At 52.0% G+C, this 25,911-nt stretch overlaps 1 protein-coding gene across 2 annotated transcripts in view; it reads left to right on the top strand.

Annotated features, from left to right (window-relative positions):
- The window catches only part of LOC116953519 (thrombospondin-4-like), a 40,477-nt gene extending 15,193 nt beyond the window's left edge, over positions 1-25,284 (top strand). For both annotated transcript variants that reach the window (XM_076051870.1, XM_076051871.1), the window contains 12 exons: positions 104-208; positions 2,312-2,419; positions 3,991-4,150; positions 4,979-5,097; positions 9,270-9,322; positions 11,375-11,589; positions 16,589-16,767; positions 19,129-19,177; positions 20,192-20,388; positions 21,197-21,369; positions 22,508-22,647; positions 24,199-25,284. In XM_076051870.1, coding sequence (XP_075907985.1) covers positions 104-208; positions 2,312-2,419; positions 3,991-4,150; positions 4,979-5,097; positions 9,270-9,322; positions 11,375-11,589; positions 16,589-16,767; positions 19,129-19,177; positions 20,192-20,388; positions 21,197-21,369; positions 22,508-22,647; positions 24,199-24,269 — 1,569 coding nt within the window. In that variant the 3' untranslated portion in view covers positions 24,270-25,284. The remainder of the gene's footprint in view (positions 1-103; positions 209-2,311; positions 2,420-3,990; positions 4,151-4,978; positions 5,098-9,269; positions 9,323-11,374; positions 11,590-16,588; positions 16,768-19,128; positions 19,178-20,191; positions 20,389-21,196; positions 21,370-22,507; positions 22,648-24,198) is intronic.
- The last annotated feature ends 627 nt before the right edge of the window (positions 25,285-25,911 follow it).

Below are 25,911 nucleotides of genomic sequence, written 5' to 3'. Positions count from 1 at the left end.
CACCAACCCTCGCCGCTGCCTCAAGTGCCGCTGCATCACAGGCGGCCACGTGGGACGTAGCCACCGCGCCCGTCTAGAACTGTGTTGTTATTTGCATGGGCAGTGCAGGGTGGGCTGGGCTGGAAATGGCTTCGTTTGTGGAATCGACACTGACTTGGACAGCTATCCTGATGAAGATCTGAGCTGCAAGGACAGCAACTGCAGGAAGGTAAAAGCTGCCCGCCCCACGTGACCCGCACCGCATCCACCCAATGCCTTCAGCTGCCATGAAAGCAAAGCAGCTCTTCTCGTAAACACAAACTCAACATTTACATGAGCTGAAGTTGCCAGAGCAGCTTTGGCGGTGAAAGGTCCTCTCTTTCATCTCTTTTATCCTCTGCGTAACACAAAATCACCATGAGTGTTGTTGTATAGCAGAGTCTACATTTTTCAGTGGGCTCAAGCCTTCTGTAAATCACGTGACGCTGCGTGGCCGCCCCCACTCTGAATCCCTCTCCCCGTCGCCCCCTGTGAACACACACGCTGCTGCTGCTCCTCCATGAAGCCCACTGCTGCTTTTTTCTGTATCTCTCTCCTCCCCTATCATCATCAACATCATCATCAACATCTCATCCCTCCTCCCCTTTCTGCCAGGTGCTCTTTCATTTTAAACATGCCTTGAGATGATTTTGCTGCGAGAAATTTCCACGTGAAAATCCACTTCGTTGAACTGTCGTGTCATTTTATTTTCTGTTCTCCGGTGTTTGTCGAGCACCCCCTGGTGGTCACAGATTTCGAAGCTGAAATCGCACGGAATTTTCCGCGGCTGCCAGATTCTTGTTTGTTTACGCCGTGATGAGCAACCCTGCCGTGCTATTCTCGAGCATCGTGGCAGCAGCAGCAATACGGTCAGGAGCTCGATGCCAATGTCGAGGTCTAGCTGCTGCTCGACACGACGAGAGGGCTTCCGCAGAGAGAGAGACTTCGTGTCGTGTCGCTCTTCCTCCTCCGGCATTGGTTGACTGTGTGGTCCCTAGTTTGGGTTGCATGGTCACAATTGCATTGCTGTGAATTGTCTTTAATGTATCTCGATTTATGAATGTTCCATTAATGAATGAGATGTGTGCAATCGGCCTGGTGATAAATGCCTCGATTATATGGGTTTTACATTTTCATGCTTTTGATACTTAAATTAGTGTTTATTTAATGAAAAATAAGTTTAAAAAATAAAATTTGACTGTTGCAAAGTTATACATCATCACAATCAAGACAAGTGTCCAAACCGTATCACCCAGAATGCACCCGGCCTCGTCGGCTCCTGGATGTTGGATTGTAGGGGCGACCACCTTGTACAGCAGGTGCTATAGGCTGTGGGTCCACGTGGCGGGCGGTAGACGGACAGCGCAGCAAAATCTTGTCCTTCCACACTCCGCTCATCTATACTGCCTGCCTACAACATCCCGCAGCTAGCCAGTGTGGCGTAGTATTGGGCAAACCAATGACAACCCACACGGGAGTAGAGGAGGCCCTCATCCAGCAGTGGAATTGCAAAAGGACTAAATTTCGATTTAAAGCTTTCGTGACTGCAATGATTCATCTTCTTTGGTTCTTTCGGTAAAGTCACGTAGAATGAGAATAAAATAATAAATTGATAAAATAAAATAATACAATAATATTCTCACGACGTTTCGGCCACAACACAAGCGGCCTTCATCAGGTGAAGGGACGAGACTGTCTGGTAGGACAGCGCTGGGGTGACAGTCTCGTCCCTTCACCTGATGAAGGCCGCTTGTGTTGTGGCCGAAACGTCGTGAGAATATTATTGTGTTATTTTATTTTATCAATTTATTATTTTATTCTCATTCTACGTGACTTTACCGTAAGAACCAAAGAAGATGCAAAAGGACTGTAGAGGCACATACGCTGCACATACTGTTTCATCTCATTCGTACCGTGCTCAACCATCGCACTGCGGATCACAACAACACATTCGTTCATCCACCCACTCACCACGCTGCAAGTCACGGGACACCCACACACTCAATCACTCCACCTCATTGGCCCACCCACGCACCACGCTGCAGGTCACGACGCTTCTGCTTTTTGCCTCGCACTGTTCTACTTAGAAATGCCCTCCTCCCATCGTCTCTTCCCTCCCGAAGCTGTTATAGCAATAAGCTCGCTCAATTCTGATACAACTTTGATAATAGTACCGCTTGCTGCTGACCGCTTGATGTGTTTGGACCCTTTGGGGGGGTGGGGGTTTGGGGGTCTGTACCCAAACATTTTGTCGTAAAAAAAAGAAAGCCCCAGAGAGCGCCTCTCATTTCAGGACAACTGCCGCCTGACGCCCAACTCGGGACAGGAGGACGCGGATGGCGATGACGTCGGGGATCAGTGTGACCCCGATGGAGATGGTGATGGCATCACCAACGAAGAGGTGAAATGAGTGACGATGATGGTAGTAGGCTCATTCTCGCAAGAAAAGCAACGGGAGTCGTGCCGAATCCAGACCCCACAGTCGGCCGAATTGAGGCCCCTTTCTGTTGTGTGGCTGCGATTCGTCGCTCGGTAGGTGGCGCTACAGGACTCGGTCGCAGTGTTGTCGGTTAACATCTTGGCCATAGTAGCAGATCCCGGTAGTCGATCAGTTGTCACCGCTAATCAGTCATCGTTGTGGTCAGGGTCATCGGGAACATCAGGACCTTTAACAATAAATTAAACACCACCGCCACTATCCCCATCATCATTACGAACACCACCACCATCATTATTTTTATCCCTCTTGCATCAGTAAAATGTGATGATTCGCCCCTCTCTTAATTCAATGAAATGAAAAGGTTCTATGAAATAAAATGTGCCTTTATTACATGTTTTCCCCCATTCCAGCCATTGTGTTATTCCACTGCTGGATGAGGGCCTCCCCAAACCATGCAGCTTGTGGGGATTACTTAACCATATTTCACCACGCTGGTCAGTGCGGGATGATGAAGGCGAGGAGCATAGACGTGGGAGCATAGGACTGTACGACTTTTATTTTGGTGCGCTGCGGTCTGCTGCCCGCGATGTACCACCGTCGCAGCCTGTAACGCCCATTACGCGTTTTTTAAAACGAATTACTTTAGAACCGCTTGTCGTGTTTAGTTTGTTGTCATTCCCCCTCACCTCCGATGAGCACGGTTGGCTGCGTACGACGCGGAAGAAGTCAAACATGCATGTGTACAATACTCGTAACGCCTGCCGCCCATCCGGAGCTGAACCCTGCAGTAGCTGCTGGGATCTGACGGACTCGGGCGCATTAGCCAGGGGCTTCGGTCACGGGGCGGTTTCCGTCGTCGTCGTCCCACGGTAAATCCAGGGACCGCCAAAGTGCCGCGAGGAGTCCTCAGCAGCTGGCATGGGTGACCCTGAGCGAGAGTCCCACCCGCGCCGCCCGTTGACAGTGTCCAGGTCACCTGGAGACCCAGGTGACCTGGACACCGTCGCTTAGTCACCTGGAGATCCCAGGTGACCTGGACACCCTCGCTTAGTCACCTGGAGACCCCAGGTAACCTGGACACCGTCGCTTAGTCACCTGGAGATCCCAGGTGACCTGGACACCGTCGCTTAGTCACCTGGAGATCCCAGGTGACCTGGACACCCTCGCTTAGTCACCTGGAGACCCCAGGTGACCTGGACACCGTCGCTTAGTCACCTGGAGATCCCAGGTGACCTGGACACCGTCGCTTAGTCACCTGGAGATCCCAGGTGACCTGGACACCGTCGCTTAGTCACCTGGAGACCCCAGGTGACCTGGATACCGTCGCTTAGTTACCTGGAGATCCCAGCTAACCTGGGCACCGTCGCTTAGTCACCTGGACATCCCAAGCAGGGGGCGCACAGATGCGGACAGGTGGAGAGGTGCGTGTACGCGTCTGCAGCGACGTCCCGTGCGCATCTCAAACGGCGAACGTGGGAATTTAACAAATGTATATTTTGTACTTGATAAATGTTACCGCGCATCCGCCGCAGGACAACTGCCGGCTGGTGCCGAACCCCGACCAGCGCGACACGGACGACGACGGCTTCGGCGACGCCTGCGACAACTGCCCGGCCGTCTCGAACCCCGACCAGCACGACGCGGACCGCGACGGGCACGGCGACGCCTGCGACAGAGACGTGGACGGGGACGGTGCGTGGCCCACCGGGCCCTGCCAAGCCGGGCTGAGTCGAGTTGAGACGAGCAGAGCGCTGCGAAACTGAGCCACGCCAAGCCGAGCTCGGCTGAGCTGAGCCGAGCCGAAGTGAACTGAGCAGAGCTGAGTGGAGTTGAGCCGAGCGGGCTAAATACCCCTCCAGAGTGGCTCGATGGAGCTCGACCTGGTGCAGGGCATTCTGCCAGCAGTGAGCAAAGCAATTGCAGTGCTCCACCTTTGCCTATCGCTTCCTCTCACGTCTCGACGCCTTTAAGACAATCAGCAATCCAGCCCTGCGAAGGTGAGGGTTGGTGGACTACGCAAGGTGAGGGTTGGTGGACCACGCAAGGTGGACTCAACACGAGGAAGTGCCATGCCCTGGCTCTGTCAGAAGGTGGCACAGTATTGATGTGAACTCCATCTATTTCATCTGTACGGTGTAGAGTGTTTCCCCCTCGCACGTGTGGGTTTCCCCCGGGTGCTCCAGTTTCCTCCCACGTGTAAACATTGATTAACCGAAAACACGTGCATATATAGAAGACTGCAGAGCTCGGTGGGGGTGGGAGGAAAATTTGCCTCCGCTTGGCTGCTGCTGCTGCTGCGGCCTTCCCGCTCATCTGTGGTTCCTCCTCGCGCCTCTGGATTGTTCTCTCTCTGTGTGAGCAGATTATATGCGGGGTGTTACAAGTTGAAGTTATTATGATACAATCGGGGGGGGGGAAATATAATATTTAAATCCTGGCCGCATCGCCGCCTACCGTGGGGCAGGATTGTGAATTGTGCACTTGCCGTGTGGTCGGTGTCGGCTGGGGTCGTCTGCGCAGGGATTCCCAACATTCTGGACAACTGCCCGCGAGACGTGAACCCTGATCAGCTGGACAGGGACTCGGACGGCGTGGGCGACCAGTGCGACAGCTGCCCCAACGTCAGCAATCCCACCCAGGTGCCGTCACCTCCCAGACGAGGGCCGCTTAGACTATTAAACTGTACAAATATTTTTTTTATATTTTACCAGGCAAGGCCCACTGAGCTAAGTAGCTCTTTTTTTGGAAGTGATCTCGCCGCAAATTATTGCTTCCATCCAGCAGTGGATTGACAAAGTGCTGTAATAGATGTCTTCACCCTTATAGCAATATGGTGAATGCGTTACGAGTCGGGGTTATGAGTAATTGTTGCTGTATCGTTTGAATCCTGTCTCGTTTGCAGAGGGCAGACTCGAGACGTCCCAGGTTTGGTGGGGGGGGGTCGATTGGGATAGGGGGTGGGGGTGAGCCGGAAGATTTCAGCTTCTTTAAATCGGGCCCTGCATTACTCAAGAAATAAAACCTCCAACCCTACATCCCAAAAAAAACGATGCACTTTATCGGTTACATATCAGTAAGAGACCAATGTTTGTGGTCTCAAGTGGGGGGCTGGTGACCCCCTTCGCCGTACGCCCCTTTGTGATCCACCGCTGCTCATTTGCCTTGACTCTGGTGCTGTGTAGTTCGCACACCTCCTCGTTTGTTTACAGTCTTATTGTGAACGTTAATACTGTTTAGATTAGCAGTGGTTACATTCATAATGGTTACATTGTTATTGTTTACATTAATATTGTTAACATTAATATTGCTGACATTAATACTGTTTGCATGCATGAGAGTTACATTCATATTGTTTTCATCAATATCGTTTACATTCATAGTGTTTACATGAATAGTTTATGTTCTGTAATCTTCTAAACAATTATATGGCGTGATATTTGTTGTCATGTTCCATTTTAATACTTGTGTTTGATTATCAACAATATATGGTTATAATGAATACATATATGTTCGAAGAATCAAACATACATTTTAATTACCAAGCATATTCGACAAACACAGGGACCAAAAGCTTATTCACGGATCTAAAATCTAAGAAACAAACCCGCGAATCCAACAGGCGCGTGCTTATCATAGAGCAGATACCTTCAAAGGCAATTACCATGCACGTCGGGGTTTGACACGTGGGTCGCACGCGTGGGTGGGGTGGAGAGAAGGCAGCGTAGTCGTTAGCGCCCTGCGCTACACACGCACTGTGCTACACACACACTGCGCTACACACACACACAGCGCGACACACACACTGATCTGCACACACACTGTGCTACACACACACACACTGCGCTACACACAGCGAGACACACACACTGCGAGACACACACACTGCGCTACACAAAGATAAAGATCCCCCATATAGCCTTAACAGACTGTAGGGGCAAGTGCTGTTAGCGAGCACCTATGAAGGCCGGAACGGTACACGAGGGGGTGGGTGGCCAGAACCACGCCCGACCGCCTTTGTCTCCCCAGTGGCAATGTTTACACACCGCACCAGGTACTCATTTGAGGCTGAGTCGACCTAGGGGAGGCCCGGGACCGGTTCAGATAATCGTCACTGGTGTTGGCCGTGAGCGGGCATCGAACCCGAGTCGCCAGGTTCATAGCGCAGCGACAGCGCTACACACACACTGCTCTACACACACACACTGTGCTACACACACACTGTGCTACACACACACTGTGCTACACACACACACACTGCTCTACACACACACAGCTCTGCACACACACACTGCTCTGCACACACACACTGCGCTACACACACACACACACACTGCGCTACACACACACACTGTGCTACACACACACACTGTGCTACACACACACACTGCTCTACACACACACAGCTCTGCACACACACAGCTCTGCACACACACACTGCTCGGCACACACACACTGCGCTACACACACGGACCGCTCTGCACACACACACTGCTCTGCACACACACACTGCTCTGCACACACACTGCGCTACACATACACACACTGTGCTACACACACGCGCACTGCGCTACACACACACGCACTGCGCTACACACACTGCGCGACACACACTGCTCTGCACACACGCACCGCTCTGCACACACGCACCGCTCTGCACCCCACAGCTCGACACACCCACAGCTCGACACACGCACCGCTCTGCACACCCACAGCTCGACACACCCACAGCTCGACACACGCACCGCTCTGCACACCCACAGCTCGACACACCCACAGCTCGACACACCCACAGCTCGACACACGCACCGCTCTGCACACCCACAGCTCGACACACGCACCGCTCTGCACACACGCACCGCTCTGCACACCCACAGCTCGACACACCCACAGCTCGACACACACGCACCGCTCTGCACACCCACAGCTCGACACACGCACCGCTCTGCACACACGCACCGCTCTGCACACCCACAGCTCGACACACACGCACCGCTCTGCACACCCACAGCTCGACACACACGCACCGCTCTGCACACCCACAGCTCGACACACACGCACCGCTCTGCACACCCACAGCTCGACACACCCACGCACTGTCATTTTTGTAACCGACAAGTAGCTGCATAATTACAATACCATCTCATTTATTACAAACACAAAATATTCTGAAATCTCCTTGATAATGTTCGTAAACGTGAGCCACGTCACACTACCATGGCGGAGGACCTGGCAGTGACTTTAAAGTCTTCCCAACGTTCCCAACTAAGGGTGAAACCATTCATGAATTAGCTTTGCCCATCTGTCTGTCAGCCCGTCTGTGATGGGCTTCGGGGGAATGGGGGGCGGAGGGGACCCGATGACTCTCGTGAAGATAGTCCGATACGAACCAAACCTCATTGTCAATTTGTGTTGCTGTTCGGAGCTATCCGGAGAGAACCCCGGCCGAATTAATCAATAGTTTGCCTGAAACCTGGAAAGACAGAGCGGCACGAATGTTACTATTTGCAAACATGCAAATTCATTTTTGCACTGACAGCTGCACCCGCCGATTTCAGCACTGCCAATTAACTGCTTCCAAAGACAATCGCATGATCGAAAGCGTCACGTGGCAATACATACGCGCGCATCATTTTTGTGCTCCTTGTTTCACATTTAACGAGGCTCGCAACGTCCTGCCCGGGGCCATCCCAGCTCCCACGGCCTCAGCGTCCCTCTGCTGGACGAGGCGCCGCCCGCCGCTGAGCGAGGCACAGGAGCGGCGTCTTTTTCAGTGATACAACCAGGAAAACGAGAGCGCAATGATTGCCACCTGACCCTCCCCTCCCTCCCTTCCTCATTCTAACCACGGTGTCAAGATTTCCCCGAACGAGGAGGTGGGGAGGGTCATGCCCTCCTAGTTTCAAATCAACTCCTCCTACCTCCCAGAGCCGGTCCGACTGACACGTGGCCACCACCTTCACGCCTGCGACGCCAGCCGTGGCAGGCGATGCCGCCGGCACGGCTCCCGTGTGACTCCGTTATGTCAATTTGCGTCGGCCGATGCTCGCCAGCCCCGCCGGAGCGGGCGCGAGGATTTGGTTTTCCGGCCGAAGCGCCGCGCAGCGACGTCCGTGGTCGTCGCGGGAGTGCGCCCGAGAGACGCGTGGCGAGAGTCACGTGGGCGCGCGCATAAACCACAGAGCAAATGTTGTGCCCCTGGAAACCAAACTTGTCGATCGCTGGAAACCGAAATGATCGATCGCGGAGAGAAAGCTCATTGATCTATGGAGATAGATGAATGGAACAGGGGTCACCGGAGCTATTGACCCTCGTTCGGACGTTGCCTGTCCAGGCTCAGATTCCCGGTTTCCGGCTCCACGCAAGTGCGGTGCGGTGCCCCACGCGCCGCTCCGCACAAGGGAAGACCAAATGATCGTCTCGCAGGCACAACACGTTGACAGCAGTTGTTGTTGTTTGTTGTTGTTTGTTGATGTTTGTTGTTGTTTGTTGTTGTTTGTTGTTGTTTGTTGTTTTTGTTGTTGTTTGTTGATGTTTGTTGTTGTTTGTTGTTGTTTGTTGTTGTTTGTTGTTTTTGTTGTTGTTTGTTGATGTTTGTTGTTGTTTGTTGTTGTTTGTTGTTGTTTGTTGTTGTTGTTGTTTGTTGATGTTTGTTGATGTTTGTTGTTGTTTGTTGATGTTTGTTGTTGTTTGTTGTTGTTTGTTGTTGTTTGTTGTTGTTTGTTGTTGTTTGTTGATGTTTGTTGTTGTTGTTTGTTGTTGTTTGTTGATGTTTGTTGTTGTTGTTTGTTGTTGTTTCTTCGCGCCTCTGCAGGCCGACATGGACGACGACTTAGTCGGAGACATTTGCGACACAAACGAGGACAGGTAACATATATATAGTAATTGAATAACTCAAAATAAATGCGGCACGGATGTCTTTGTGAGCCAAACACTAATGACCGCGTCGTGGTCAAGACTTGAATGGGACTGCATTTTTTTATTTTTCCTTAAATGGGCCCCAGCTGCTGGTGCATTGGCTTTAATTGCCTTTGCTAAAAGGGCCCTTCCTGCCAGAAAAGCACAACCGGTTCCCCCCCCCCACACTCCCACTACCCACCCCCCAACCCTCTCTCACTTGGCCAGTTCACTTGGAACGTGAGCCCTCATTGCTGCGGCGAGCTTCGAATTCTGTCCACGCGGTGCGACTGGGGAAGAGAAAGCGGGCGCAGGTTATCCATCCCCACTCGCCCACACGGCACTTAGCTTCTACCCCACCACCCCCGTCTTAGAGTCGAGGTGAGAGGCAGCAGCAGCAGCAGCGTTGTCTTCTCGTGGTCGAGGTCAGAACAGCCGCGCCGTTCCAATTCTAAATCGGGCCACCAGTGCCGCTAGGCGGTCGGGCGGCTCGCAACTGGAAGGTCGCAAGGTCAAATCCTGGTGTGCGGACGATGACTCGGCGCTATAATCCCTCCGGGGTCGATAAAATGAGCACCACACTGTGGTGTTGTCCTATGTGGAATTTCCCGCACCGGCTAAGGGCTGTAAACCGGAGATGAGCGCCACTTCGATAATCACCTGAGCTGGAAATCGCGTTGACGTGGCCTTGCCCGATTCCATTACGCGTTCGTCGTGTGAGCGCCCGCGCAGAGCGAACTGCAGCGGGCTCAGCAGAGCGCGCGTCTTAGGCCCGGCCTCTCAAGCGCTCATTGCAAAGCAAATGAAGCAAAGCAGCTCATTTGCAACCCTATAGCAGCAGGCAATGGGCAAATTACATAATGCATTTTTTAATGCCCTAGGCATGAAGTGCTATTAATGAACCTCTGCCCTTCCAAGCCCACATACGTGCTTTGCATTTCTGAGGCACCCTCCCCAGCCCTCTGTCTCTCTGGGGGGGCCCGAACGAGCGTCTGTTTTGTTAATCCGCCAGTAGCCATAAGTGGATGTCGCCGCATCCAGCCGAGGGCCCGGTAGTCTGTTAAGGTGAAGGCTGTGTGTTCTCATAAAGATTGCTCTTTCCTCTGCGATTTCGGAGGGCACGCTATAAAATATGAATCTGTGTAATCTTGACGTGATTGGGCTGTAATTGGGAATGTATTCGCGTTTTCAACTGATTGATAACAATTATAATAATTCTCATTTCGTAACGAGCGCATACTTCGCGAATCGAACTCGGAGGCGCGGAGATTTATTTTGGGATTCTTTCACGATCGTTATTAACGCTGCCTTAGCAATTAAACAAAATGTTACGTTATTGCTTGTCAAATATTTTGAGTCAGTGGCAGAGTAGTTTGCGCACTGCACAATGAACCCGATGAGCTAAGTTCAATTCTTGACAAGTCAATCTAACAACTTCTTACCCTGTCAGAGCGAATGCTGACCCCAGACATTAGTGAGACTTCGTGGTTTACAAGAGTTTTGCCTCCACAGCTGCCCCGTCAGCTTCCGTGCCGCTAATTAAATCCATCCGAAGACAAACGCGTGGAGGAGAGCGTTGCTGGATCCACAGCTCGTGCGACGCTACTTACTCCCCTTGTTTCATCTCCGATGACCTCTGTCCGCTACGGCGTCGGAACGTCCGGCTTGTTGCGGAGGTTCGCGGTTTGGTTCCGGCAGGCCGCCCCGTTTAATACTGCAACGGCGTTACCCGTCAAATACTACGCGGTGTTTACTTCACGGTAGAAGTTAAAGATCCCGTGATGTAATTCGAAACGAGTGGGCCATCGCATGCCAGTGTCAAAAAATTACATGGAAAATCACTCGATTGGGATTACGCACACACAGCAAAATCACCCCCTACTGTGAAACACAGCAGCGGTGCCTTCCTTCGTGGCGATCGCCCCACGCTCTTTGGAATGACGGCGCCCCTACCACAGCTGCTCGAATGACGTCCGGTATCGTTCTCATCGTACTCGTTGTGCGGCGATGCTTGCACCGCAGCGACGGGGACGGAGTGCAGGACAACCGAGACAATTGTCCCGAGGTGGCCAACAGCTCGCAGCAGGACACGGACGGGGACGGCCTGGGCAACGAGTGCGACGACGACGACGATGGCGACGGAGTCCGCGACAGCGACGACGACGGCGACGACGACGCCCCGCCTGGGCCCGACAACTGCCGGCTGGTGCCCAACCCCGGGCAGGAGGACGGAAACCGTGAGCGCCACGCACACACTCACACACACACTCACACACACTCACACTTTCACACACTCACACACACACTCAACAACAACAACAACAACCGCCATTCGCCACTAAGTGGCGGTGACGTCACCACGACGCTTGTGCCAGGCTATGTGCACCCTGAGGCCACGTGAAGTGTCGAACGCCCGCTGGCAGGAGGTCACGGGGCAGACCCAGGTGCCACGGGTCGACTGACTGAGATGACTGGCTGATGCACCACCTGTGCCCCCTACTGTGCCAACCTGCTGTGCTTTAGCCACCCGGCGCTCCGCTCGCTGTTGTGAGCGTCGCTCCTCCGCCCTCCGTTGTTGTTGGAGGGCGACTGCCTCCAACTGCCCAGTAGCATCCTTCACGAGCCTCCTCCACAGAGGCCGATCTTGACACCGCTGGTACCAGTCATCGGCAAGTCCACTCAGCTCCACGTCCTCCTGTACCACATCACTCCATCTCTTCTCTAGCCCGTGCCGCGCCCGCTTAGCCCCCTCAATCCGGCCAAACAAAAGCTGTTTCGGCATGCGGTGGCTGGGCATGCGGGCTACATGACCCAGCCATCGCAGCCTTGCCTGCCGGAGGAGCTCACCGATGGGACCCTGCCCAGATCTTTCAAGGATTTGTGAGCTCCTCACACAATCCAGTCTGGTTAAACCCAGGATGGATCGTAGGCAGGTCAGCCTAAATGTTTCTAACCGGCGAAGATGTTTCATTAGGGGGGTCCACGTTTCGCAAGCGTAGAGAAGGGAGGGAATGACCGTGGCCGAGAAGACCTGAAGCTTAGTGCGGAGCGACAGACCAGGTAGCTTCCACACAGCGTTACGCAACCGATGAAAAGATATTGCCGCTCGACTGATTCGGAGTGAGACCTCTGCTGTTAAACTGGAGCCAGTCATAAGCACACTGCCCAGGTATGGGAAACTCTCCACTCTCCCCACAACTGCCCCATCACCGATTGGGAGCCGTGGGGGCGGAGTGTCCGATGGTACAAAATACCCAGGCAGGTGCTTAGTTTTGGTGGGGCTGATGGTAAGGCCCCACCTCTTAGTGGCACGCTCCAGTCTCAGCAGCAGCGTCTCCAACTCCTCCTCTGACTGAGCAGCTATTACCAAGTCATCAGCATACATAACGTGGTTGAGCAATAGGGAGCCATCCCTTGACCGCACCCGGGCATCGATTAGCCTCCCATTATATCTGTACCATATGGAGATTCCCCCGGTACAGCTATTGAAGGCTTCACGAACTACGTGGTCAAAATAGATGTTAAATAATGTGGGAGCCAGAGGACATCCCTGTCGCACCCCAAGGTGTACAGGGAATGGCTCTGACTCCCGGCCACGTAGTTTTACCCGGGCCCGCTCACCATCATGAAGGTCCTTAATGATCGTGAGCAGAGGGTCAGGTACTCCAAAAGCACGAAGAACGACCCAGAGCCCAGGCCTACTGATGGTATCATAGGCCTTGACCAGGTCAATAAAGCAGAGATGTAGGTCTTGTTGGAATTCCCTACACCTCTGCTGTAGCAGACGGACAGAAAATATGGCATCTGTGCAGGACCGCCCTTTCCTGAAACCGCATTGGGGCTCCGCAAGCCTCTCCTCAGCGTGCCTGGCAAGGCGATGCTGAATAATCCTTGCCAGGACCTTTCCCGGCACACTGAGGAGTGAGATGCCCCTGTAGTTGTTACAGTCTGTGCGGTCCCCCTTCTTAAAAAGGGGGACCACCAGGGCATCCTTCCAATCCTGCGGAACCCGTCCAGTGGTCCAGACTGTTGTTATGATGTCATATAGGGCAGTCTGTGCACAAACGCCACCCTCCCTCAGCATTTCGCTTGGGAGATCATCTCTGCCCGCTGCCTTTCCTGGTCTCAGACTCCGGATCGCCTTCAATACTTCCTCAGCAGATGGCACCTCAGCCAGCCACTCACAGGGGGTGACTTCATCCAATATTTGAGGCACCGCAGCCTCAGCAGGGTCATCCTCACTTTGTGCCACGATGTTTTCCTGGCTGTGGGATTTTCCCTCCCCCAGGACCTCACTGAAATGCTCAGCAAATCTGCGAACCTGTTCCTGGGGGTCGGAAATTGGATCACCGTTTTTTCCCCTAATGATGGTAATAGGTGTGGCGCTGCAGGTTACTTTTTTGATGGAGTTAAATAGCGATTTGTGATCACGGGCCACTGAGGCAGACTCCATCTCCTCAGCAACCCGCGACCACCACCCATCCTTGCAGCGCCTCACGGCTCTCCGAACCTCCGAGCGAAGGCTGCGGTAAGCCTCCTCATTCTCTGACGTGGGATTCTGTAGCCGATGACAGTGGGCCTGTCGCTTTTTCTCAACCATCCTGAACAACTCCTCTGTCATCCAGGGTGTCTGGGGAGGTCTGGACCGCGTACCCAAAGCAGCCATTGCAGCTGCATGAGTCACAGTCCTAAACCTCGCCCATTTACCCTCGACATCAGGAGGAGTCGGGGACGATGCCAATCCCAGCCGCAAGCGATGATGAAATTCTCGCTTGCAACTTTCATCAGATAACTGAGACCAGGCCACTTTAGGTTGGAATGGGGTCCTGGGTGTACACCCACCACCGGAGTGGAAGAATGGCAGGCGCATCTTACAGATGACTAGTCGATGGTCAGAGGGCAGATCAGCTCCACGGTAGGTCCTGGTGTCAAGGACATGGGCTCGCATTCGCTGGTCCGTCACTATGTAGTCCAGCAGATGTTCTTGCTTGGACCCGGCATGCATCCATGATGTTGTGTGGATGCGCCGATGCCGGAACAGCGTGTTGGTAATTACAAGCCCATGGGCTGCACAAAAATCTAGCAGCCTCCTACCATTGTTATTGAGCTGATCTGGCCCATGCCCTCCAATCACTCCAGACCAGGTGCCAGTATCATGACCAACTCGGGCATTGAAGTCACCCAACATGATGACTCTATCCCGAGGGGCCACTTTAGCCAGCACCTGTGACAGGAGGTCATAGAAGGCATCTGACTCATCGGCTTTGCCTGCATCCCTCCACGGATGTTCATCTTCGGTGGGGGCATAAGTAACCACGACCACCATTCCTCGCCTCCGGTTGATGGGAAGGCGAGCCCAAAGTAGCCTGGGGCTTACAGCTTCCCACACCTCACCGCCACGCTCCCACGCCCCCTTCATTCTTTTGTTCAAAAGAAGACCCACACCCTGTTGTTTGGCAGTCTGCTGCCCCGAGTAGAGGACTGTCCACCCCTCATGGTGGCAGGAGCCAGAGCCGGTCCACCGGACCTCCTGAATGCCGCATAGATCCAGGCGGTACCGGTCCAGCTCCCGACAGAGGAGTGGCAGCCTCTCCTCTGCAGTGAGCGTTCGAACATTCCACGTGGCCACCCGTAGTGGCTTTTCGTTGTTTCTGGAGTAGCCCCGAGGGTAGGTATTCAATCTCCTGGCTCCGCCAATTGGGGTTTGGCCAGGAGACGTCATAGACGCCTGGCCCCCCGGGGCCTCCGGCACAAGCTTAGTTGTTACATATTTCACTTTAATTCGTGGTTTTGTGGTAATTAATTGAAGGTGGAGGGGTTACCAGCCCCTCGCACCCGTCCAGAGCCCCCGTTTAGCCCCTGTGGTGGACACATATGCCATGAGGGGAGGAGCCAATCAAAATTGGATCTCCCGCCACAGCACTGTCCACGACAGAGTTGCCCGTCCGGCACCGCGAGGAGGTAGGGGGTTGTTTTGCCGGACCACACACACTCACACACTCTCACACACACACTCACACACACTCACACACACTCACACACACACTCACACACTCACACACACTCACACTTTCACACACTCACACACACACTCACACACACTCACACACTCACACACACACTCACACACACACTCACACACACACTCACACACTCTCACACACACACTCACACACTCTCACACACACTCACACACACTCACACACACTCACACACACTCACACACACACACTCTCACACACACACTCACACACATTCACACACACAAATATAAAGACAAAGAGGGGGTGGGTGGCCTGCACCACGCCCGACCGCCTTTGTCTCCTTAGTTGCGATGTTTACCGGGTACTCGTTTTGAGGCTGAGTCGACCTAGGGGAGGCACGGGACCGGTTCGAATAATTGTTACTGGTGTTGGCTGTGAGCGGGAATCGAACCCGGCCTGCCGGGTTCATAGCGCAGTGTAGCGCTAACTGCTGCACGACTGTGTTGCCTGCACAGGATGTTGGCGCTGCTGCTGCAGTCGCCGCACAGGATTCACTCACTCAGTCACTCACTCATGGAGAGAGAGAGAGACTACTCGGAGGCGGGAGGAGGAACGACAGACGAGTAGTGAGAAGGCAGCAGCAGCCACGCAGTGAGCCGGCACCAACAATTGCCCAAGCTCTGCGGTCCTCTAAATATGACGGTCTTATTGGCCAATTCCTAAGTGTTTACATGTGGGAGGAAACAGGAGCACCCACAGAAAACCCACGAGTGCGAGGGGGAAGCACTTTATCCCAAACAGATTGAACAGGTGGAATCCACATTTATTGCCATTACGGCGGAGTCGGTCCTGAAATTTAAATATTTTTAAACAGAACCTTACATCTAATATTCTTGGTTCTTTCGGTAAAGTCACGTTGAAGGGAAACAATAAAGTAATAAAATATATATTGTTTCCCTTCAACGTGACTTTACTGAAAGAGCCAAGAATATGAATCACCGCAGTCACGAAATCTTTAAATCAAAATTTAGAACCTTACATTGATAAATATAAAACAATCAGTGTTTTGTCTCTGATGGGTATCAATATCATACTCTCGGGGTCTCGAGGGGTGGGGGCGATGCGGGGCGCCGTTAATGTCCACGCCGCAATCAGCGCGGCAGGAAATTAAATCAAAACGGAGCTTGACGCTGATTTTTGTTTGGCGTTGTGCGTCCCGCGCTGGTGGGGGGTGTGGGGTGTGGGCCGGCAGGCAACGGCGTGGGGGACGCGTGCGAGGGCGACCTGGACAACGACCACGTGCTCGACGCGGTCGACGTGTGCCCCGAGAACGAGCACGTGGCCCGCACCGACTTCCGTGCCTTCCAGACCATCGTGCTCGACCCGGAGGGCGACGCGCAAATCGACCCCCAGTGGCTCGTCCTCAACCAGGTTCCCTGTGCTCACCGACAAACACAAAGACCCCCCCCTCTGCAGCCTTCATAGACTCGTAGGGCATGTGCCCCCCTCTTGCGTAACAACCCCCAAGGTCTCCCCCCCCCCACTCCCCTCTGTGGGCAGTACATGGCACCAGCCCAGCCAGCCAGTCAAACTTTGTTTCTCATCTAATATGATTCCGCTTGCTTAGCCACAGCGACCCTGAATCTGGCTGCATGAACTGCCGATGTATCACCTCACTCTACGGGAATTGTGAAGGTTGTGGTTTTACTCTCCAACACACCGGTGTGCTGAAGTAGTATGGAATTAGCACGTTCTGTTTACGTGACAAACCTTACACATTTAGAGTAATGCGGTCTAACCCTTAAAACCTTTATTATACAGTAATATACTGTATTATACAGTAATATACTTTATCACGGAGGTGTTAAGGTGAACAAACATTACATCGAAGACGCTTGGTGCAGCTCCAAGCGATACGTCACGTGCGTTATTGCTACATTTTGTTGTGACCATTTTGTTCCTCCACTTAGCGGGTGAGCTGAGACGATGGTAGAAACACTTTGTGTTTTTAGTCTTCATTACGATCATTACTACGCTTGTTTACTCAGCGAAGCCTCACTGGGTGCCATGACTCTTTCAGGAGAGTCCTGTCAAGTGTTCGCAGTCGGGGGCGATTGTTGCTATGTACCGTCCCAATTGAGTAATTAGCAGTGTCATTCTTTCTAAATGTAGACACTATTGATCATGACGTCGGCACACAATGGCCTACCCTTGCGAATGGCATCACAGGATCTTTGAACGTCCACTGTGGACGTGCGGCCCCGTGGGCTATGCCCCTCGACCCCCCCATCCGCCTCCCTCCCCGACTGCCCCCCCCCTGCCCCCTGTACCCATGCGAGTGTTTATATATTTAAAAGCGAAATTATAAAGATATTGAACATGGTTTAACATATTCTGCTTGTCCCGGGCTAGAATATACGCATTTCAAGGACAAAGATACCCCGTTTAGCATCAACAGAATGTTGGGGCAAGTGCTGTTAGCGAGTAGCACCTATGAACGTCGGTACGGCACACGAGGGGGTGGGTGGGCAGCACCATGGCTGGTCGGCTTTGTCTCCCCAGGAGTGATGCTCACACATCGCACCAGGTACTCATTCGGGACGTACGCACGCACACTTTAAAATCTAGATTGAAAACGATTTTTTTTCATAACTGCACCTCCAATTAGCACAGTTGGCTAGATATGATACGAAATAAGTTCAACACACACACACATTCACTCGCGGATATTGATAAGAAGATCGATGCCAACTGCAGAACGGAGCTCACGCCATGCTGCGAGTGAATGAGTGGGTAGTTGAGTGAATGAGTGGGTAGTTTATTGAGTGAATGAGTGAGTAGTTGATTGAGTGAATGAGTAAGTGAATGAGTAAATGAGTAGTAGAATGAGTGAGTGAATGAGTAGTAGAATGAGTGAGTGGATGAGTAGTAGAATGAGTGAGTGGATGAGTAGTAGAATGAGTGAGTGGATGAGTAGTAGAATGAGTGAGTGGATGAGTAGTAGAATGAGTGAGTGGATGAGTAGTAGAATGAGTGAGTGGATGAGTAGTAGAATGAGTGAGTGGATGATTAGTAGAATGAGTGAATGAATGAGTGAGTGAATGAGTGAGTGGATGAGTAGTAGAATGAGTGAGTGGATGAGTAGTAGAATGAGTGAGTGGATGAGTAGTAGAATGAGTGAGTGAATGAGTGAGTGAATGAGTGAGTGGATGAGTAGTAGAATGAGTGAGTGGATGAGTGAGTGGATGAGTAGTAGAATGAGTGAGTGGATGAGTAGTAGAATGAGTGAGTGGATGAGTAGTAGAATGAGTGAGTGGATGAGTAGTAGAATGAGTGGATGAGTAGTAGAATGAGTGAGTGGATGAGTAGTAGAATGAGTGAGTGGATGAATAGTAGTAGAATGAGTGAGTGGATGAGTAGTAGAATGAGTGAGTGGATGAGTAGTAGAATGAGTGAGTGGATGAGTAGTAGAATGAGTGGATGAGTAGTAGAATGAGTGAGTGGATGAGTAGTAGAATGAGTGGATGAGTAGTAGAATGAGTTAGTGGATGAGTAGTAGAATGAGTGGATGAGTAGTAGAATGAGTGAGTGGATGAGTAGTAGAATGAGTGAGTGGTACCCTCTGGAGAGGCACGAGTGTTCTCGTTGTGGGCAGATGCCTTCATCCAGAAGTGGATTGGCAAAGTGCTCTGCATTACTATGTAATCATTGCTCTTATTATTTATATCTTTAGCACATGAACCTGCTGTGTGCATTAATGCCCCATTATATTTTGTTTTACTTTCGCCGCAGGGACGGGAAATTGTACAAACAAGAAACAGCGACCCTGGACTTGCGGTAGGTAAGTGAGCTGGGCCCCCCCTCTCCGTGACGCGACGGCTTTATGGGCACGGAGCGATCCGCACGCCATCGCCGCTGTTTGAGCCGCGGGCGATAAAAATGCTGCTCTCAGAGAAGAACATCGGAAATGTCGACACAGGAATCATCAGCGAAAGGCCACGGTGAGTTCATTGGCTTGCCGCAGATGTAAGCTCCGGGCACTCACCAATGCGGTGTGACAGCCTCTGCGAGCGTCGTGGGTGACCGGACAGCTCCCCCATCATGTCTAGGTACGGCCAAGAGACACCTGCGACATTTTGAACAAAAACCATGGGATTGTTGAGTCCGTGTGTTTATCTCTTCAGCAAGGAGACAACGATGCTGCGTGTGCTGCTGAAGAAACCTTTAAGCACACAGTAGCTCTCGCACCTTCAGCATGCATGACATGCGTGTGTTGAACTTCTTTCCCACCGTACGTTTCCAACCGTGCTGATCAGAAGTACGGGAGGACAACAAACTAACCACAAAAAGCAGTTCTAAAGAAATGAGTTTTCAGATTAAATTTAAAAGTGCACAGCTCCAGTGGCTTCCTAATATGGGAAGGAAGAGCGTTCCAGACGGCCGCAGAAGCGAATCTGTAAGTGCACGATGCAGCAGTGGCCGTCTTTGTTCGATGGTTAGCAGCCAAAAGCCGCAGTGAAGACGGCCACAGTTTGCGTGATGTTTTATGCTCCTTGACGAGATGAGCGAGGCGTTGTGTTTCACATGTGGCAAGGGCTTTGTGTGTAATGAGCGCGACCTCACAATGCAGTATATCAATGAGAGTGAGCAGAGGTCGCGCTACCTCATGCTTTGTTGTCCTTCCCCCGCACCTCTGATTTGCACGGTTGGCTACTTTCGGTGTGACTTGAAGTTCGACGTACACAGCGCTGTGATTGCATTCCCAGTACAGCCGTGCCTGTACTCCAGCAGCACCTAGCGCTGCCGGCGGGTGCGATCGCCTCACTGCGCCCCCCCCCCCCCGTGCCCCGCCAAGGCTTCACCGCCTTCAACGGCGTGGACTTCGAGGGCACCTTCCACGTGAACACCGTGGCCGACGACGACTACGTGGGCGTCGTCTTCGGCTACCAGGACAGCTCCAGTTTCTACGTGGTCATGTGGAAGCAGGTGGAGCAGGCCTACTGGCAGTCGACGCCATTCAGAGCCATCGCCAAACCGGGCCTGCAGCTCAAGGTTGGTGGGGGTTGGAAAGTCGGGGGGCGGTCAAACCAATTCGTGGATGAGGAGACAGCCCGACGCTTCGTTTGCACGGAGCCAGCGTCGCGGCCGTCGGGTTTAGTTTGTTTGTTTCTAACCAAAAGGGAGAACAAAGACACGAAAGGTGTTGATTATCGTGGCATGTCTGGGGCGTCTCTGTCATTAGCAATTTGACCAGGGCGGCCGGGTGGTGCAGTGGGAGCGAAAAGGGCCTAGGTTCGGTTGCCGGATCGGACGCCTTTCTGTGTGGGGCTTCTGTGTCCGTCCCCTCTTCTGCGTCGGTTTCCTCCGACTTCTCCGGTTTCCTACCACAGCTAAAACATTGTAACCAGTATTGGCTCAAAACATCCTCATGCTGAAAAATTACCTGCATGTTGGCCAGTCATCGAATCAAGGCGGCCACTGTATCGCACGCTTTCCGATACGCTTCCGCGGCCGTCTGGAACGCTCTTCCTTCCGTTATTAGGATGCCACTGGGGCTATGCACTTTTACGTCATCATCATCTAGCTTTACAAACTAATTTATTCAGAACTGCTTTTTGTTTTAGTATATTGTCCTTGTCTTGTAACTGTTGGATTGTGTTTAGTTTTAGTTGTCATTCCCCCGCACCTCCGATTAGCACCGTTGGCTACATACGGTGTGAAAGAAGTTCAACATACACACTTTACATGTTACTCAATTGGGATTACGCACAGGAACGTCATCGCCACCACCCCCATTGGATCTGGCATTTCAGCGTGCGTGCACACGTGCGTGCGTGCACACGTGCGTGCGTGCACACAGGCAGTGAAGTCGAGGACGGGGCCCGGGGAGAATCTCCGCAACGCGCTGTGGAACACGGGCGACACGGACGGCCAGGTGGCGCTCCTCTGGAAAGACCCACGCAGCGTCGGCTGGAAGGACCGCACCTCCTACCGCTGGCACCTGACACACCGTCCGCAGGTCGGCTACATCCGGTGAGACCCGCCGTGAGCTCCGACGATCAGCGAGGCGGGGGGGCCCTCACGGGGAGAGAGGACCCACGTGCAAGATCACAATCTGAATCTTTATTGTTACTGAAACAAGAGCTCCATCAAAAAAGCCTGTTCGCTAAATTGCCTCTGACTAATGAAAGTAAAATTATAATGATGCCCTTTCATTCAGAATCAGGATCTTTATTTATCCTAAAGGAATCCGATGAGCTATGAAGCTCTTTTTCACAGATGTCCAGTATGGGTGTGTCGGCAAGTATGGGTGGGTCAGCGAGATAGCGTTAGGGCCCTCGCGTTTCATCATAATTTTGTTGTGGCTTTCGTGGATTACAGAGATAGAGAGAGGCCAGAGAGTGAGCTATCGTTAGAGACTGCAAGATGATCAGAGGTCCATCTATGGTGTTTTAGTGCAGTCTCCCAACTACTTGGCCGCTTTATCTATGAACTATAAAGAAGGACCTTTATTATTACTGCACTTGTTTACCCAGGAAAGCCTCATTGAGTCTCAAGACACATTCTCAGGAGGCTCCTGCCAAGTTCTGCAGGAGGGAGGAGGGGGGTAACGTTGCTGCTCCGTGTCATCCCAATAGAGTAATTTGCTGTTAACGTGTAGCCTTGTGATGTTTGGCCAGTTACGTTGTATATATTTTTTTCAACATAAGGGATGCAGTGTTATTGATGAATTGGCCGACTTTTTATGATTGGCATTGGCTCGCGACTTAGACCAAGGGTCCATTGCGGAGTTTACTAACCGGTAAACCGGTTACCATTTTCAGAATCGATTACCAGTTCCGATATTCAGTCACCGAATAAATGCACCGATTTTAAGCAACTGAGAGATGTAATCTAACCGGCAACCCTGTGGGGATCGCAAGTCGAGTGCGACCCTAACCAGCAGCCTCGGCCTCTCAGTCGCAAGGCTGGACGGGTTGTGTTTGCCGCTCTCGACGGTACTAACCGGTTTTTTTACCGGCTTTTTCCACGCAGTTACCCATCCTGCAACAACGTTGACATAAACAAACCGAGTGGGTTCAATGATCGTTGTCGAGCATTCGTGAGTTAATTCGACCCAGGGCTGTTTGTAGAGGATGGCGACGTGCGTGTGCGTGTGTGCATGTGACAGGGTGGTGCTGTACGAGGGCTCGGAGGTGGTGGCTGACTCCGGGGTGGTCATTGACACGACGATGCGTGGTGGCCGTCTCGGCGTCTTCTGCTTCTCCCAGGAGAACGTCATCTGGTCCGACATACACTTCCGCTGCAACGGTGAGAGCCGCTGTCTAGCACTGCACGCACACAAAGACAGAGGCAAAGGTCGCCCGTGTAGCCTACTCAGGCTGTCGGGGTAAGCCCTCCACTTCAAATTAGCTCCAGAGAGCCCCCTCGTAGACGACATTGGCCTACTATTCCACGTTGGCCAGTCAAATTGAAAACAGGTGGCAGTCCCCACAGTCTACCCCACCACAGGTGAACAGGTGGCAGCCCCCACAGTCTACCCCACCACAGGTGAACAGGTGGCAGTCCCCACAGTCTACCCCACCAGAGGTGAACAGGTGGCAGTCCCCACACTCTACCCCACCACAGGTGAACAGGTGGCAGTCCCCACACTCTACCCCACCACAGGTGAACAGCCAACCGACTACCCTATTATGTAGTGAGCACCTACGAAGACTGGGGGTGCAGGGTGTGGCCGGAACTATACCCGGCCGCCTTTGTCTCCCCGTGCTGATGTTTACACAGCGGCACGAGATACTCATTTAAGGCTGGCTTGGCAACATGGGGGAGGCCCAGGAGTGGTTCAGATGATCACCACTGACGTTAGCCGTAGCCAGGAAGTCGAACTCACGGCGTTGGTTCTATATCCGGAAACAGATCTGAAATTTGATCTCCATCAGCAAGGCAATTAATTCAAGACAAAAATAAAAACAAAGTGTTTGTACTCTGGTAAATATCAATAACATATCCATTTCCATGGTCTCAAAGAGGGGGTGGGGGGGGGGAGAATCACCACCATTGCCCCCCACACCGTTTGTCCGTAGAGTAGCGAGCTAACCACGAACCACTCCGCTCGCGCTCGCCACGCACACAACACAACACACAACTGTCAAGACCTGCCGCGGATTAAATCATTCATCGTTAGATATCACATTACTCTCTTGACCTCTGGACAGAAGTGTCGATAAATTACCGTCACTTATACCGAAACGTTTCCCGTTCTTGAGAGGGCATGGATACAGCTATGCAGTTTCAGTTTTTTACACTATAAACTATAAAGAATCACAGATATTGCTGTTGGAAGTGCTCCTGTCGACCAGGGAAAGCGATGGTAGATTGCACCTATATGGTTGGTTCAGTGCAATTATATTATCATAAAATTGTAGTATGGCTATGAAAGCCTACGTTTTAAATGAATAAGCGAGTGCATTTGGTATTCACGCCATTCAGATGATGATCTAGCGCAAGACTATGATGAATGAAGGCGCTGCTGCTGTTTGACAGACACAGTTTGCGGTAGTTTGACGGTAGGGGGCGATGATTGCTACGCGTGTGATCCCCATTGAGTCATTTGCGGCGTCATCTTTGGCTAATTTCTCCCTGTGACGCCAGCACGCAGCGGCCTCCTCTTGCAAATGGCGTCAGGGGGATCTTTAATGTCCGCTGTGAAGCAGATGGCACATCGTATTATCCCAATTTTTATACACCGCAGTAATAATCAGGGCGGCCGCTGGATTCAAACCGCGAACCTCTGCGACAAGGGGCCCAGGGGTACTCGAAATTTATCGTTTTTTAGTTCTCCTGCTTGTTCTCTCTTTTCAGACACGCTTCCTCGTAACTTCAATACTTACTTTCGCAAGAGGAAGAACATGGCCCGGAATGGTCGGATGTGAGCCCAGGACAAACATCATATGAATCAACATGAATCGTGTGTGTGTGTGACCATACAAGCTATTCATATTCTGTCGCTTTAGAATTTTCTGGCGTTATTGGACCCTGATCTGAATGTACAAGACAAACAATGATGTAATATTGTTACGTGAATATAAATCATCCCTATAAGATGGCCGTATTTTGTATGATGTGAGGACAGTAATGTGAACTTGTGTTGACCTGCACAGTAGTCGCTAGAGAGAGAGAGGATGACTCAGAAGCGTGAGGAGGAATCTCAGACAAATGGAAAGGTAACAGCAGCCACGCGATGAACTGGCGATACGAACAATTGAATCATTTGGCGGGACCCCAGGGTCCCGCAAAAATCAGGTCAATAATTATTATTTTTCATTCCGCCCACTCGTGATCCCGACAACAACGCGCCGCCCGCCCAGACTCGCGCCAACAAGCGCCAGCAGGCGGCGATCAACACGATGGGCGCCACCCCACCGGCCAAACGCAAGCCCGGGGAGCGTCCGCCGCAGTTACGCGTGGCGACAACGCCCTCCGGTCAGCCGTCGATCCTCGGCTTCTTTGCCAAGGCGAGCCCGCCCCCGCAGTAAATTTAACGTGTTTATGTAATTTTTCAACTTTTTACGAAACTTAGTGCCCCGAGTAGCTCCCGACGAGGCCAATCGATTGACGCTAGTTTTGTTGTCGGTAAGGCAAGACTCGTGTCGCTACGCGGTTTTTCCCACCCCGGGGCAGTGATGGGACCCCGGGGTCCCGCCAATTGCTTCAATTGCCCAAGCTCTGTGGTCCTCTATATATTAAGGTGTTATCAGACAATTAATGAGTGTTTACATGTGAGAGGACACGTTAATTAACCCTTTCCTTTATGCTTTCAGAATGGCCACGTTATTTTTATTGTTTGAGCTTAAAAAGCACTAAATTCCAAAAACGATTACAGCAATAATAATAGACTTGTTGAGATTTATACTAAATTCAAATAAAATTATTGTTGTCAAAACTGAATTTTGTAATGTTGTCATGACAAGGTTTGTTGGCAGTGTTGTGATGCTTATTACGTATTAATTGTACGTGAGGCATGGGCCAGCAGTTGTGCAGTGGCTAAACACACATTGTGCCATGTACCTGGCGCTCCAGAGTTAGAATCCCATCCAAGGCCAACATCAGTGGCGTGCAAAATATCTGAACCAGTCCACCCACCCCCTCCGCCACTCTTACCGACCTGCACCGACCAGCGCAGTGAAGTACGGCCAAAAAATGTAACGTTTCGCAACAACCACCACCATGTGGAGGCCTTCATCCAGCAGTAGATTGGCAAGACTGTAAATTATTATCAATTGTACTCTTCCATTAGCTATAATTGCAATAGAAGCAGTGAGGTTACGCGGAGTGTACATTGGGCCCTGGAATGAATGCGGAGGGTGGGAGAGAAGCTTTTATTGTCGTGTGGTGAGAGAGAGCGAGCGAGGGTGGCCCCATTGAAAGCGGCAGATGCATTACAAACGTCACCCCCTCCACCTCTCCTCGCCCGAGCATCCTTCACTGACAACAACTGCACAGTTCACCTTGGCGCTCATCCTCACAGCAGATTACATGCTCATCAATGGCTGCTTCATGTCAACCCTGGTTGAT

This window comes from Petromyzon marinus, chromosome 52 (assembly GCF_048934315.1).
Source record: "Petromyzon marinus isolate PM22_M1 ecotype Great Lakes invasive population chromosome 52, UKy_Petmar_22M1.pri1.0, whole genome shotgun sequence".
Classification (NCBI taxonomy): domain Eukaryota; kingdom Metazoa; phylum Chordata; class Hyperoartia; order Petromyzontiformes; family Petromyzontidae; genus Petromyzon; species Petromyzon marinus.
This window is presented reverse-complemented; position numbering and strand designations above follow the sequence as displayed.